The sequence below is a fragment of the Mustela nivalis genome (genome assembly GCF_964662115.1).
Source record: "Mustela nivalis genome assembly, chromosome: 6".
Classification (NCBI taxonomy): domain Eukaryota; kingdom Metazoa; phylum Chordata; class Mammalia; order Carnivora; family Mustelidae; genus Mustela; species Mustela nivalis.
The window spans coordinates 3,431,280-3,446,880 of NC_139025.1; the positions used below are offsets into that span (position 1 = coordinate 3,431,280).

General features: G+C 64.1%; 1 protein-coding gene across 2 annotated transcripts; it reads right to left on the reverse strand.

Annotated features, from left to right (window-relative positions):
• LOC309866862 (exocyst complex component 3-like protein 4) lies at positions 1-8,276 on the reverse strand. Of its 2 annotated transcripts, none has more exons than XR_014312842.1 (12): positions 8,133-8,276; positions 7,598-8,034; positions 6,445-7,108; positions 5,595-5,706; positions 5,207-5,329; positions 4,736-4,836; positions 4,422-4,502; positions 3,349-3,463; positions 2,713-2,832; positions 2,473-2,641; positions 1,719-1,840; positions 1-530 (listed from the first exon to the last, which is right to left on the reverse strand). XR_014312842.1 is itself a non-coding variant. In XM_082734894.1 (12 exons), exons 1-12 carry the CDS (start codon positions 8,135-8,137, stop codon positions 338-340), a joined length of 2,226 nt encoding a protein of 741 aa, XP_082591020.1. In that variant the 5' UTR covers positions 8,138-8,274; the 3' UTR covers positions 1-337. The 2 variants fall into 2 exon arrangements, 1 of the variants encoding a protein (XP_082591020.1); XM_082734894.1 differs by having other exon boundaries at positions 2,473-2,625; positions 8,133-8,274.
• Positions 8,277-15,601: the final 7,325 nt, after the last annotated feature.

Here is a 15,601-nt window from a genome sequence, read left to right on the forward strand (position 1 = left end):
TTTTAATTCACTTTTATTTTCAAAATAAATACTCCGTCCTTCTTATTCGGACTGGGGGTGGAGCCGGACCATTGGGCAGGGAGGCCTCCCCGGAGGGCAGCCCTGAAGGGAGCTTCTGCCTCCCCCAAACACTCCCCTGCAAATGCCCGAAATGCCTCTCTTCTCGCCCTTCCTCCTGGGCGCAGCCACCGTGTCTGAGGGTGAAGAGTCCTCATCATGCGCTCCAAGGCTGGCATCAGGGCTGAGCGCGTCTCCCTGGGCTCCCAAGCCTGGGGCGAGGTGCCCTTGAGCTAACGCAGCCCCCCACCTGAGCCCGCCCCCTCCCAGACCCAGGCCGTTAGATGCAGGCGATCAGCAGATCCATGGAGGCAGGCACCTCGATCTCTTCGAAGAGCACGTGGCCCCCTGCTGCCCCAGAGCCCCCTGCCTTGGCCGCAGCCCTCAGCAGGCCCTGGGCATGCTGCAAGAGCCGCTGGTTCCGCCGGCGGCCCAGTCTGCGCAGTGCCAGGATGGCCAGCACGTGGTCCCGCCTGCAAAGACAAGGCCCTGTCCCTGCCAGCCCATCTCAGGGGCGATCCCGACTTGGGGCGGGGAAGGCCTGGGCTCAAGTGCAGGGCCACCCAGCATTCCTGGGGCCCAGCTTGAGAAAGGTCAAGAATGATGGAGGCTGAGGGAGGGGGCAGGGCCCTGCACAGGTGGCTGGGGCTCCGAGGGTGCTGAGCTGGGCGCGGAGAGGAGGGAGTGTGCCCAACAGGGACAACAGTCCAAGCTGGAGGTCACGAAACAGCGGAGAAGTGAGCGAGAGAGCGGGATGGCCTCCAGGAGAGGGGGTCCTGGCCAGGAGGTGTCCCGGGCCTCTTCCTGGGAGCACGGTGCAAGGAGCCACACACACAGGCAGCGGGGAGAGAGGCAGCGTGCAGTGGGCGGGCAGCCCTGGCTCAGCAGCACCCAGAGTCCCCCCTCCTCCCCCCTCCAGAAGGTGGGGGCAGGGGAGGAGCCGGCTGAGTGTAGAGGAACCCCAGGGACCAGGGGGAACCCCCCTTGCGCTCTGAGGGGGTAGTCATTTCCAGCCAAAGACAGAGAGAGTCCAGGCTGGGGAAAGGGCTTTGCCCTGGGCTCTCTGTTGCCTCCCCAGCCTGGATTCTCCAAGGTTATGGAGAGGTTGGGGTTGGAATTTCCACAGGATCGATGACTCACCATGCTCCCCAACACACCCCCGGGGGTCAAAGTCTCCTTCCTCCTGTCGGGGTGTCAGGAGTCTCCAGGCTCCCAATAGGGCTTTCTTGCAGAGGGGCCATGCCTCCCCTTCAAACTCAGGGATGGGTACTTGTCTCTGGGGTCTGATGCCCTAAGAGGGGCCCCGACCACAACCCACTCCCCCAGGCTGTAGGGGCCTCCCCGTCCGAGGGCACTGAAGGAGAGTGGCCCAGAATAGCTTCTGAAGGAAGGCTGACCCTCCCCTCTTCCCCCATCCCCCTCATCCTGCCTGAAGGTCAGGGGCCATGGTCCCCAGGCACTGGCACATAGTAGCCCGAGGAAGGGCCTACCTGGCCTGCATAGTGGCTCCCCTGCCCACCAGAACAAGCTGTGCCTCCCTGGGGTTCCTCCCCTGCCCACCTAGAAACACAGGGATGCTCTGAAGGCACCAATCCCCCTGCCCTGGGGCCTGGTGGCCTTCTGCCCTTGGAGCCCCATGAGGGAGCAGGTGGGTAACAGACCTGATGTCAGGGTAGCTCCTGATGAGTGTCTCCAGGTGCCTCAGGATGTCGTCTTTGTAAGTCTCACCCAGGATGTCAGCCACACACCGGATAGCCTGGTCCAGCCACGTGGCCTCAGAGCCCTACGGAGACATGGAGACAAGTGCTGGCTGGGTCACCTGCCCCCAGAGCCTCCTTGCCGCCTGTACCAGCGACCCCTCCACTAGTGCCCCCTGAGCCCACGGGCCCCTGCCGCCGCCCTGCAGCCGCCACCGCGTCCCTGCTATGACTGCCTCCTGCGCTTGTGGTGGAAGGGGCCTCGGGCCTCTGCGGTGGACTCGGTCACCTTCCCTTCCCATAATACAGTGCAGAGATGTCTTGCCATCTCTGCTCAGATGGGTAAACTGAGGCCCCGGCCCGGAGGTACAGCCCAGACTCCTACAGAGTGCGGGACACCAACAGCCCAGTTAAGGGGTGTGCGTGTACCAAGTGCCCCAGCTCCAAAGGCGGGATGGGGGGGGCTGGAAGATCCACCCACAGGCCCGCCCTGTCCCGACTAGCCCCACCAACCCACCAGCCCTATGCAAATGTGCGGAGGCAACCACCACCGAGCCCCGCCCCAGCCGCACCCGGGGAGAGCCCCTTCTGCCAAAGCCCACCCCGCGGGGGCTCTTGCGGAGGCCACTACAATGAGAACGGGGGTGCCCGCGGAAGGTCCCCAGGCCAGAGGCCCCAGAGGAGGCGGGCCCTCGGGGCTGGCCGTGGATGCTCCTACCAAGCCCTGGAAGGTGTCGCCGATGGCCTGGGCGTCGACGCCCATCTTCTGGGCGCTCCTCACGCGCTCCTCACCCCGGAACCGCTCGCGCGGCCTCAACACCTGCGCCAGGTACTCTCGGACCACGTAGCGGTGCAGCTCCTGCAGGGTCTCCTGGGCGGGCCGGCAGCTGCGTCAGGGTCAGAGCCAAGGGCCCCGCCCAGCGCGCGTCCCCGCCTGAGCCCTGCGCCCTTGAGATACCTGTGCCGGCAGTGGGGCCATGTGCTCCAGATGGTGGGCGAAGGCCACCACCTTGTCCATGAGGGGTTGCAGCACGTCTTGTGTCAGCCACGCCTTGGTGCACAGGTTCCTGAAAAGCGGCTGGGAGCGGAGGGGGACAGGAGTCTTCCAACCATATACTGCTCCTCTTCAGAACCTCCCCTCAGAGTCCAGTGCCTGGCTCCTCACAGGGGCGTTTCGGGTCAAGGGACAGCCTGTCCCCAGGAAGAAACTCTGGAGGGGTTATCTGGCTCCCTTCTCAAGTCCCCCTGGTAACATCTCCTCTCTCAGCCAGGAATGTCACCAGGCCCTTGGCAGGAAGGCCTCATCTGGGCCCTGAGCTCCAGTGGACAGGGTTGTGTGTGAACCTCTAGGCAGGCCTTGCTTAGGGGAGCTTGGGGAGGTCCGAGGGGCTGGGTGAGGGGTCTGGTTCCTTGAACCCCCCTTCTTGGAGAGGTGGAGACTGAAGTCAGTAAGCGTCTCCTGACCTCATTGGTTGGTTCAGGTCCCTTGCCCCCCCCCCCCCCCCCCCCCGCGTACCACCTCTGAAGCTGCTATGAACCCAGGGCACAGGGAGCACCTACTGGGTGTTGAAAGTGGGGAGGGAACCCTACTCACTTGCACATCACCCTGTAGGCCCTGGAGCAGCCGTTTCTGGAAGGTACAGGTGGCAGCCACTAGAGGTTTCTCCAGCTCTTCAAAGGTTCCTGGGAACCTGGCCAGAAGACTGGTCCTGGGGTGGGGCCAGGACAGGGGAGGAAGTGGGCAAGGGGGAGCAGGCTGTGGAAGGAGTTCCAGAATACAGCCATGGAGCCTAGGTGCCACACCAACTCCGCGACCTTAGACTAGAATCTGAAGGGCAGCCTCTAGGGCTGCACAGGCTAGTAGCCCTGAAGGTGAGATGGTCCCTCTAAGACATTAGGTCCCCACGCAGCCCTCAGGAGCAGGCGCTCCAAACTCCATTTCACAGGTGACAGAAGGAAGCACAGAAAAGGGAGGTGGCTTATCCTGAGGCACACGGCGGGCAGGCGGCAGAGGTAGGATCTGAACCGCGGGCAGGCGCGGGCGGCAGAGGCAGGATCTGACCCCAGCAGGGGGGGCTCCAAGTCCGCCCCACAGCTGCTGGTGGTCCACAATGTGGAGACACCGAAGCTGGTCCTGGTGTTGAAGGCATAGAAGGGGGGCAGCTGCTGCCAACAGAACGGGGGGGGGGGGCTCTGCCTTCTGGGGGCAGAGGGACCCAGGTGCCACCCCCAGGGTAGTGGGGAGGATGGAGTGCCCGGGAGGGCTTCCCGGAGAAGGGAGTGTCCCTGAAAAGGAAGATGGCTAACCTGGATGAAGGGAGGAAGGAAAGGAACCCACGGTGACAGGGGACACACTGGGCGGGCACCAGGCCATGACTGGGCTAGTGGGAACTTCTCCCCCTCTGCTCTGCGTTGAAACTCCCTGCATCCCTTCCAGGGCCTCAGCTCTGAAGGGCGGAGGGAGGGCCTTCCAGCGGGGGTGGGAGTGGAGACGGGGCCATCCATGGAGGCCTTCTGGGAAGTCCCCCAGTGCCTCCGCGGGGTCCAGATTCCTCCGGGGCGCCAGCTGGCCACCGCGGGCGCTTGCGGTGCCCGGTTCCCCGAGCTCGCGCGCCCCCTGCTGGCGGCGCCGGGCACGCCCTCTGCGGAGGAGCAGCAGAGACCCACCGGAGCTCCTCGCAGGCGTTGATATTGGCGCCCAGATGAGGTTCGCTCACCGCCTTCGACTCTAGAAAAGCCTTTGCAAACCTGGGGGCGAAGTACGGAGAGGCCTTAGGGACCCTTCCTAGCGCGTCAGCCCTCTGCTCAGGTCCCCACCCAGACCTCCAGGGCGTTATAACAAGGCCCCTCCCTCTCACCTGTCCTGAGATCTCAGACTGAGCAAACAGGTTGGGCTCTCCCTCCCCTCACCCAGGGACGAGGGCTGTCCACACCCTGGCCACTCCACCCACTCCATCCCCAGGCGGAGGAGGTGGCCGCACCTGGGCAGGAAGAGGCCAAGTGCACGTGCACAGATGCTCAGGGTGGTGGCCTCCAGTTCCGCAGAGATGGCACCGGCCACCTTCACATGCTCTGCCACAAGCTACAAGAGATGCCACCCGCTGAGCCCACGTCAGAGCCCAGATCCTGACGCCCCTGTCCCCCACCTGTGGCCCAGAGGTGTCCCCAGCTTGCCCTGCTCTGTCTCCCCATCTCGGCTACAGCTTCCAGAAGCTCCTCCCTGTCCCCACAGCCACGGGCCACTTGCCAAGCTGGGCGCTGAGCCCCGGGGATCCCAGCCTGGCACGTGACCCAGGGTCCCTGATTCCACTCCAGGTGGGGCCTCAGGCTCTCGGCTAATGGGGAAAGGAGGTTGGGACTGGGTCGTACAGTTCTGGGCGTCCCCACCTCAAAGGGAACCAAACAGCACCAGAGGCCCAAGTATGCTTCTCCCCCCACCGCCCCAGGCTCACCATGTGGACATCGATGGACAGCGGCGTGTGGTAGAGACCCCGTAGCACATCGGGGGCCTCCATGTCTGCCCACCGACTCTGCTCTAGCTGCAGGATGCTATCGAAGCAGCTCGTGACCTTGGTCTGTACGAGGTGGCGAGAAGGGCACAGTGAGACCCTCCCAAGAAGAAGTCCCCAGTTCCCCTACCTCCTGAGCTGTCATGCACCCTCGGAGGAAAGGACCACCCTGCTGGGGCAAAGGCCTATGCCAAAGGCCACACGGTGAGAAGGGACTCTGGCCTGATCCAGGGCCACACACCCTGGGTGACTCTGGGCACCACACCTCCCCAGGGTGAGGCAGCCACATTAAGCCTGGACAATGCCCCTCAGGCCTGGCCCCTGGCCTCACCTCGAGGAAGCTGGTGTAGTCACTCTCCAGGCGGGCCCACAAGGCAGGAGACAGGAGTGGGGGCAGTGGCTCCATGGACAGGGTCAGGTCTGGGACGCCCAGAAAGTCAGGACTGGAAGGCAGGGTAGGGGCTGAGGGCCTGGGCTGGGCTTCGATGCATGAGTTGCTGCCCCGAATTTCCCCCTGGCCAAGCCTAATACCATCACCAAGCACCAGGCAGCTCAGGGATCTTCCACTCCCCAGCCCCCACCAGGGAGATCCAGAGAGTGACGGGCACCTGCCTGAGGCCACACAGCAAATTAATGAGCCCAGGAGCCTTTCGCCACCCTCCTCCCACCTGCGCTCTGGCCTTCAGAGCTGGGAAGTGCTCAGAGGCGAAGGTAATCCACCCCCTCACACAGTGCAGAGCTGGGGGCGGGAGCTGACGACAGGCCAGGCCCTGTACCTAGGGGCCCATCCAAAGGGAAGAGTGGGGGTGAGATCCAGCTTCTGTGAGCCGCCCTGTGTCCGGCCTGGAGGGCCGCCCTTTTGTAAATGCGCAAAGGCACCCTGTGGATTAGCACATGCCCTTGCTCTGGACCCCTCTCGGTGTTTTCCCGCTTTCAGGAGCGGGTGCGTAGGTGGCCCCTTAGGGAAAGTGGAGAGTGGAGAGTACCAGGGCCCAAGAAGAAAAGGTCAAAGTCCCCGGGATCTCTGCTGCCCAACCACCAGCCCTCCCCCAGGGAAGAGAGACGAAGGGAGCCCCGAGCTGCTCAGGGTGAGCGGGCACCCACAGGCCTCCGGCTGGGCAGTGGCCAGGCAGGCAATGCCAGCCTCGGGGGCCTCCCGCGGCCGCTGGCTGGGGCCTCACCTGCCGTAGACATTGACCGCCCAGTCCAGCAGGACGTAGAGTTGCTCGCAGCCCCGGGCATCCTGCGCGAGCTCCTGGAGGCGTTGGGCCACCGCGCCGTGGAAGGCCCGCAGGTAGGCCTCCCCGGCCGGGAAGCCGGCGGCCGAGTAAGCCGGCAGCACCTCCCGCCACACCTTCTGCAGGTCGCTGCGAACCACGCCGCCCAGCTCGGCCAGCCTCTGGGCCAGGCCCGACGCCCCCGCGGCCTCGGCCGCCCCAGGAGCCGCCCCGGCGCCCGCCTGCTGCACGCGCTCCTGCGCGCTCTGCCTCACCGCGTCCTCCCAGTGCTGGCGCCAGCGGCGCGGGGTGAGCAGGAAGTCGCCGTCGGCGGGGGACGCGGGGTGCGCCTCCTCCTCCGCGCGCACCGTGCGGGCCAGCTCGCCGAGCGTGGCCGCGTCCACGCCGCCCGGGCCCAGCGTCTCGCGCACGATGGCGCCGATCTCGGCCGCCAGCCCGTCGTAGTGCAGACACACGTCCATGGCGCGCCGCGCGAAGCCCGTGGGGTCCTCCTGGAAGCTGTGCGAGGCTTTCTCCGCCACGAGCCGGCCCTCCAGCTGCCGCAGCTGCTCGAAGGCCGCCAACAGCTGGCGCTCGGTGATGAGGTCGGCCACGGATTTGTCTTGTGCTGGGACGCGGAGGACACCGGCAGTGAGGGTGCTCGGCAGCCTCGGGCCCACCTCCAGTGTGTCCCGCCCTGGCAGCCCCCGGACCTCCCCTCCGGGCGCAGGGCTGCCAGGAGCCCTCCGGGACCTCAGAGGACCAGGGCCTTGCCCATGCCTCTAGTTTGGCCAGGAGCCAGGCTGTGGACCACGGTGGGGAGCACCAGTCCCGAGTCCTGCAGGTCCGGGTTCAAATCCCATTTCCCCACTTCCTGGCTGTGAGACTTGAGGCGAGTCACTTAACCTCTCTGAGTCTCGCTTGGCTCACTCTCACCTCTCTGAGCGGCCCCGTGGAGGCTCCCCTGGTTGAAATGCTGGGAGCATGTAAAATGCGGTTGGGCAGGGCAGTGTTTGCAGGAGCTGGGGAGGACAGCCTGTCAGGATGCCTGGGCCCTGCTGCTCACCCTCTGGCCTCAGTTTCCCCCCATGCTCAGTATTGTTTGTGAAGCGCTCACCTGCGTCCGGTTCCAGTTCCTCACGTCCCACCCCAGCAGAGGACCGCCGGCCGCCGCCATCCATGACCCTAGAGGGCATCTGTGGGTTGTGGGTCACCCCTGGCACAGCCGTGGCGTGGGACTGGTCAGCCGTGGAGCCGTTTTCCCGGGCTCGCCGAAGGGACCGGGACAGGAAGCGGGAGCTGCGCTGGAACAGGCCCAGGTCCTCCTTGGGGGCCTGGCCTGAGGCCCGCTGGCTTGACCGGGAGAAGGCCCGCCGGAATGTGCCCAGGCCGGGCCAAGTGTCCTCACGGCGGGTGCCGGGAGCTCCCTCACCGCTTGCCCGCCAGGGACCCCGCACTGGTGGGGTCTGCAGCTTCTTCGCAGGCTCCTCGGGGCTGTGCAGCTCCGGCCCAGAGGTCACCGTCTGTGGCAACGACATCTTGGTAGCAGGAAAGCTGGAGATGAAAAGGAGGCTCAGCAGCTCTGGGGCGGGAGAGGGGTGGCGTCTGTCCTGGGGGATGGGCGCGGAAACCCCGTGAGAAACCTGTGAGACCTCATGGAGCCCAGCAGCTGGGCTTGGTCGGGGAAGCTTCTCCCAGGAGATGACCCTAGGCCGGCACCAGGCAGCTCTCGTGGCCGGGGCTGTCTTTGTGCCAGGCTGCAGCTGGCTCTGAGATGCAGACAGCTACTTCCTTCTGGAAAACTTCCCCAACACCACCTTCCCCAGGGCAGCGCCCCCTGGCCCCGTGCCGACCCTCCCTGACTTGGCCAGGCCAGACCCTCCTGTCAGAGTGGGAGAGGAGAGTTGAACTTGCACTGTTGTCCTGTGGCCCAGCCCAAGCCACAGCCCACAGCCCACAGCCCCCGGGGCTGGGCCCAGCAACCACATCCAGGATTTCCTGGATGTGAGGTCCTGAGGCCTAAAATGCCCACTCCCCGCACCCCCAGGCTTCACTGCCCTCCCCCCCACCAAAGTCCTCAGTGCACCCTTATTTAGCCCATCCGGCCTAACTGCTTCTGCTCAAAGGGGAGCTCAGGGGCCCCTGTAAGAGTCTACCCCTTCTCTGGGTAACTCAGAATTGGAGGGAAGCGGGGTCAGGCCTGAGGTCTGTGGCCACCCCCTGCTGTCCCCAAGGCTTATCTCCCTATCCAGCCTTGCAGCACTGTGGGGGGCACGGTGGGAGGGACCCGGAGGTCCCCAAGGCAGTGCGCCCTCCTGCTCTCCTTTCCACGCAGCCCTGCTGTGCTCCCCCAGTGACGGGGCCCCGAGGGGGTCTCCAGAGCATGGAGGTGCGAAGCAGGGGCCCCCCTTGCCCTCCCCGGGCGCCAGGCCTGCTCCAGGGTGCTCTCACCCCAGGGTGCTCTCACACTCCCTTGTGGCAGAGCCTGGCCTGTGTTTGATCTTCTGCCTTTAGGTAAGGCTGGTGTGGGAGAGAGGAGACTCCTCAGCGTTGGGGGACCCCCCCACCCCTTTGTGAGGGTGTGGCCAGGGTGGGGGCTCTCTTAGACCAGCAAGGTCTTACTTTAGCCTTGGAGAAGTGTGCCACAAGGAGGGCTGGACCTACTGAAGTCACAGACGAACCAGAGGCCAGAGCCCCCAGCCCATCTCCAGGTTCCCCCTACTCCCAGGACAAAAGTCAGGCTGTCACCTGACCCTTGGGTGACATCAGGCGGGAACACCTCTTCCCAGGCCTCCATTTGCCTTGGTGGGATGACACTGGGATGGTCAAGGCCCAGACCCGCCCCCACCCCCCGAATGCCCTCCGGGGATCAGACACACAGGTCGTCAGCGAAGGCCTCCTTTCCTGTTCCCAGAGGCCACCTAACACCTGGAGAGAGGCCTTGCGGAGGGAGAGGCAGGAGCAGATGATTGATGGGTTCTTATCAGCCCTGCCCAGGTCACAGGTCATCGTCCTCTCCTGGGCACTGGGACTCAGGGACCCTGCCCCAACTTGGACTGACCCCCACACGCAGGGAACATTGTCCCGAGAGCTTTCTTCCCTCCCCACCCCCAGCTCCCTTGTCCCCGGGGCCGCTCAGCCACCAGCAGGGTCCAGGCGACCTGTGCTGTGCCCAGATGTGCTTTGAGTATCGACACTAGGGGCATGGGGGAAGGTCAAGTGGGCCCTGTCTTGGCTGAGCTTACACTTGGTAAACACCTACTGTGCGCCCAGCCCAAGGCCTGGCGCACATCAGGTTTCCCTAATGATAAAGCTGCAGGGTGCCACCTCATCTCATAGATGAGCAAACAGGCTCAGAAAAGAGGCAGGGTCTTGCCTCCAGCCACACAGCTCAGGGTCAGGGAGCCTCGGGAGCACAGCCTGGGTCCCCACGTCTCCCAGCTACAGTGAACCATGCTGCTGCCCAAGGAACCCTTTCTCCTGGCCGAGGTGCCCACAGTGGCAGCTGCTCCCGGATGTCAGGAGTGAGGCCGAGAGGCAGATTCAGGGGAAGGAGGGGCGGCTGGCAGTTTGGGTCTTCTGTGAGGCCACACCAGCAGACGGGTCCCCCCAGCCTGCTCGACCACCCTCCTCCAGAACCAGAACAGTCCTGAAGGCCCCTCGAGGCCCCCAGCTGGTCCCTCTGCCCTCTTGCTCCCACACTTCCCCAAGCCATTATGGACCCTCCTACAGCACAAGTCAACCAGGTCACTCCCTTGCTTTAAGCCCTTCCATGGCTCCCCAGATCCTGGCAGCCAGAGCCCCCCACCCCTGGACCCCCTCCAGCCTCACCTCTGGGCCTCCTTGACCTGTACCCATCCGGCCCCCCGGCACCTCTTTGGCCCTCAGATGCCCAGCCCCCCATCTTAGCTCTCCAGAGCTGACCTGGATTTCAGGGTCAGGGGATATGGGTGCCCCCACCTCCAAGGTGTCTTGGGGCTGTGCTGCCCAATGTTCCTGTGGCAGTGGGCTTTCCTTACTGACCCGGGAGTCTCCGTCCACTGGCCCCGTGCCCATCTGCCCAGAGCCAGCCTGGTGGAGGAGGGGACCGTCAGGCTCAGGGTCCCCGTTGCAATCCTGGCCGGGCCCCACACCGGTATCTGCTGGCCTCCATGCCCTGTGGACTCCACCTTGACCCCGCCCCAGACCTGCCTTGGCAGCCTTTCTGGACAACAATCCACACCTCCCGCTCAGGGCCTGGTTTCACGCTGGGTGTCCTGTGACTGAGGGATGGTGGCGTGGTGTGGGGCATTTGGCCCTGGGCCACGAGCCCCCCAGGGCGGGGAGTGGGCCTGACTCAGCCCCCAGCCAGGCCCGCCCAGTACCTGGCAGGTACCCAAGGAAAACAGATAAGCTATCTAACGTGGTGGGGGGGGCCTGAGGGGGCTCCCCCTTTTGTGTGGACGGGCCTTGTGTGTTAACCTGAGTGTGTCCCCCTGTACATGTGTCTCAGAGGCCTGCAAGTGGCTCTGTCTGTGAGTCCGTGTGTCTGTCAGTGCCCATGTGTGGGTCTTTCCATCCGCATAGCCGCGTTCTGCGTGTCTGTGTCTGTGCTCGGTCCTGGGCTCCGAGCTGAGATCCCTGGCCCAGAAGGCCACTGGCAGACCCCGAGCAGAGCCGTCCTCAGCCCCCTGAGTCCCCGCCCACTGCCCGAGGCATCCCCGCGGCCCTCCCCGGCCACCTGCACAGAACGTACCTGCTGGGTGAGGAGGGCCCAGGCCCCAGGCAGGACGTAGCCGCCAGGAGAAGCCTGCTGAGCCCGGGCCCGGGAACTGGGCCTCGGCGGTGAGGACTCTGGAGCAGCCCGAGTGAGTGACCAACAGCTGGGACTTCCCAGCCTGGTCTGCGCACGCCCTGGGCCCACCGGCCCCACCCCCCGCCCCATCCTCCACCCCAAACCCGTAGTTTCACTTTCAGAAGTGCCCCTCCTGTCACAGACACTATTACTCCAACCTTTGATTCCTAGCAGTCCACGCGCAGGCTGTCAGGGAGCACGGCAGGGGAGGGGCGGCCCTTCAGGGCTCAAGGCGGTGAGAGGGGGACCCTTCTGTGGTCCCACTGAGGCCAGGGGCCAGAGGCGCTGGCCTGCCTCGGTGGGCGGCATCCCAGCCCAGAAGAAGCCCTCCCTCTTCTGGGCCCGTGTGCCAAGCTCATTCGGAGAGCCCCTGCCTGGCACGGAGAGCCAAGAGCCCATGGGACACAGGGGTGGAGGTGTGGGGGGATAGATCGGGAGGATGTCACAGTGACAGCAAAGGGAATGTCATAAGCCACAGGCCATTCCAGAGGGCTTCAGGAGCTGGCGTGGGAGGGGGCTCAGGGGGAGAAGGATTCGGCTCAGGAGTGAGGAGAGATGGCGCTCTGGGCAGCGGTCAGCAAAGGTGTGGATGCGGCCGGGGCCTGCAGAATGGAGAGTACAGGCCCTCCTCCCCCACCGCGGATCCAGCGGGGGAGGGTTTGTGGGGAGGGACCCTGAGGCTTCCCAGAAGAGGCAGGCCCCACATCTTCATGGGGGGATTCTGGTGCTGGCATCCTTGGAAAAAACTTAGGGAAAATCCAAGGAGGACTGATCCAGGCCTGAGCAGGCTGAGCAGGAGCCTCTGGGCAGGGGGCAGAGCAGGGCAGGTGGAGACAGGCTTGTGTCCAAGGGCTGCCAGGACACAGCGCCACTGGCTGGGGGGCTTAAGCAGCAGACATTTATTTTTCCAAGTTCTGGAGGTGGAAATCCGAGATCCAGGTGTCAGCAAAGCTGATTTCTCCTGAGGCCTCTCTCCTGGGCAGGGGGACGCCAGGCTCTCCCCGCGTCCTCACACGGTCGTTCCTCCTCCTCACACGGTCGTTCCTCCGTGCGTGTCTCTGTGTTTCTGTTCTTATGAGGACACCAGTCCTATAGGATCAGGACTTACCCTATAGGATCAGGACTCACCCGAATGGCCTCGTTTTAACAAGTCACCTTCTTCAAGGCACTGTCTCCAAATACATTCGCCTTCTGAGGAATTGTTGGGAGTCAGGACTTCAACGTAGGAATTTTCGGTGGACAAACTCCAGCCCACAACAGATTGGAAGGCACCTGAGATGCTGCAGTGCCCCACTGGCACCTGTAGCCGGGTCAGATCGGACCCAGAGATACCAGCACCTCCTCCAGGAAGCCCTCTGGCTTCCCACTTGAGTCACGAGCCCCCTGAGCCCTGGGGACCCCTCTGTGAAGCAGGGTCACAAGTCTCAGCTCGAGCCCCGTGGGCTGGAGGGGCCCCTGCCCCTGCCCGGGCTGGTCTGCTCGCGGCCCCTGCCCCCGCCCGGGCTGGTCTGCTCGCGGCCCCTGCCCCCGCCCGGGCTGGTCTGCTCGCGGCCTCCCGGGCCAGAAACCGAGAGATGGGAGGGGGACGCGCAGCTTCGGAGACAGAGGGACACCCCGCAGTGACAGCCCGGGGCTCTTCTTTGGCAGTCCCAGGGCCTCTGTGGAGTGAATACCTCCACCCTCGTTGCCCTGGAACACCAGCTCAGAGGTGTAGGAACCTGCCCGCGGCCCACAAAGCTGGTGAGACCGAGGCCAGGACGCCAGCCCTGGGTCCTGCCTCTGAGGACTGGGGTCTTCCCATAGGGCGAGGCCTTCCTGGTCTCTACTTCACAGGGCACATTAGGGTCACCTCCTCTCAAGAGAGGGGTCCCCGGAAAGCTGGCAGCACCCAGGGCCTGGGCAGTTGTGCCTGGGCCTCTCCCCAGCTCCCAGCTCCACCCCGCACCCGTTGCCAGCCTGGGCCCACTTTTCAGCAGGAGGCTGTGCTGGTTCTTTCATCCCATCTCCACGCTGTGGTTCCCCAATTGCCTCAGTAAAATCCCTGGAGAAAAGTCCCAGCCTTGTCTCCACTTAAAGAAAAAAAAAAAAAATGCAGCTGTTGGGGACATGTGTCCACAGCAGCAGAGAACCTGCTCCCACTTGGGAGAGGGCAGGGAGAAGGACTCTCACCCCCAGACGCTTGCTTGTGCCCGTGGTTCCGGGGAAGCCAGGCTGTCACACCCCGAATGCAGATGCCAGAGGCGGCAGATGTCACCCACACCGCAGCCAGGACCAAACAGACGGGGCAGAGAGCAGGAAGCCTGGGTTGGATCCTCTGCTCCGAACCGGCTTTGGGTCCGGGCTTTGGGTCGGGGCAGGGGACGGTGTCTCTCCGAGACCGATATTGCAAAGTTGAGGTGACCCATCTCCGACCTGCACTAGGCAATGACCCCAACCCATTCCGGAATGGGGCCTCTGGATGATTCCCAAGGCCCTTCCCCCACCCCACCCCACCCCCGCACCCTCCCACCACTGCCTTGGGGGCGGGGGCTCATGCATATGGGCGGGGCTACCTGGTGGGCGGGGCGTCCACTTCTGGTACCGCCCCCTCCCACTCTGCCGGAACCAGCTCTTCTGAGTGAAGGTCGGTGGGCTGGGGACCGGTCTTTAAGGGACTGTGTCCTGCAGGCTGGGGACCTGCGCTTGGAGGGCGGACATGCCGAGCCCTGCCCCCACTGGACTGCCTCAGTGGGCCTGACTCCCCCACCGTGGACTCACTGAGTACTGCAGGTTCCTGGGGCCTCCAATAATGGGTCACCTCCTCTCAAGGCCTGCCCTGGAAGATGGTGGGCTTCAGTGTGGTATTGTGGGTACCACTCAGACCGGGCTCTGAAGGGGACCTGGATTCTGTCCCAGCTCAGCGATTTGTCAGCGGTGGGACCTTGGGACAGTCGTATACAAATGAGTTTAACACTGTACCGGGGAGGGGCTCTGAAGAAATCTCAGTAAATGAGACCCTGGCCCACCCCACCTTCTGCACCAGGAATATGCAAATCACCCCTGTTTGCTCAAGTCCCTCACCCCATGACCCGTTTGTCAGTCAGCAAGCCCCGGCATGCGTCCTGTGAAATATCTGCCCCCCACCATGTCCCCGCGGAACCATAGGAGGGCTGGAGGCGGAGGGTAAGAAGGACTTGGAAGGACTGTCCAACACCTCTTCTAAGCTGGAGACCTGGGGGGGGGTACCACGGAGACAGCTGGGACTGTGGAGTGGCTCATGGGGCCACGGGATTAAAATTAAAACAGGCTGCCAGGCAAACTTCCTCACCTCCGCCTTCACCTCTCCTGCACTGGGGGCTGGGTTATTTTTAGAAGGAAGGCGTGCTGGAGGAAGTGCCTTATTCATCCTTGAGGTGAGCAAGGCCTCCAGGAAAGAAGAGAGGGGCTTGCGTCTCCCAACTGCCCCTCCGAGCTCACCAGGGCTCTGTCCCACCCGGCCTGAGCCCGAGGACTTCATTGAGCTTAACATTTATGCGGGGCTGCCTCCTGCCAGGCTTTCTCTGCCCTGGGTCAGGCTAGCCAAGGGCAGAGGACCATAACGTGAGACTGGGAGGGAGGCCAGCACACCTGGGCTCCAGCAGTGATTGGGTTTCTGCCCCCCACCCATGCTAACCCCAACTAGCCAGGAGGGCTCCCCTTGCGCAGAGAGACACGGCCAAGAGGCAATATCGCTGGACCCCTTGGAGGGAGAGGACACTCACGTGGGCAGGAAGAGGTGCCTCCCCGCCCCATCCCAGGGACCCCATCACAGCTGGGGCCGGGACGAGCTGTGGGTGCCTCTTCACATGTCAGTGTGTTCATCTGCGAAGTGGGACTTTTGCAAGGACTTGAGGAGACCCAGCCTGGAATAGGACCCCCATCCTATGGGCCACTCCTGTGCCCTAGACTCCCAGTGAGGAGGGTTATAAGAGGAAGGAATCTTGCCCTCAGGGTCCAGCCAGAGCTGGAGGCCCCAAGGAGAGGGGGAGGGCCACCTGGAGGAAGCTTGTCCTGCCTTAGGTGGTCCTGGCTGAGGCTGAGCAGAGCAGAAGGCCCAAGGCTGGGGGAGCCAGAGGAGCAAAGTCCACAGGAGCAAACGGCCCCACCAGCCACCCCACCCCCAGTGTAGAAACACCTGAGTCACTCACTTGGCACTTTGGCCTGGTCACCCTGGGCTCCAAGTCAAGGCCCTTGTCTGGAATGCCATAGTAAAACCCAAACTGTTCCCCACCCCTCAGGGCCCTAGCAAGTGTGTCCACCAGCCACCAG

Bases quoted from the DNA above. Each gene is read 5' to 3' on its own strand.
- LOC309866862 (XM_082734894.1), bottom strand. The intron at 3,464-4,421 runs GTGGGTCTCTGC...GCCCCACCCCAG, and splicing joins AACGCCTGCGAGGAGCTCCG to GACCAGTCTTCTGGCCAGGT. The intron at 2,833-3,348 runs GTGAGTAGGGTT...CTCCGCTCCCAG, and splicing joins GCCTACAGGGTGATGTGCAA to CCGCTTTTCAGGAACCTGTG.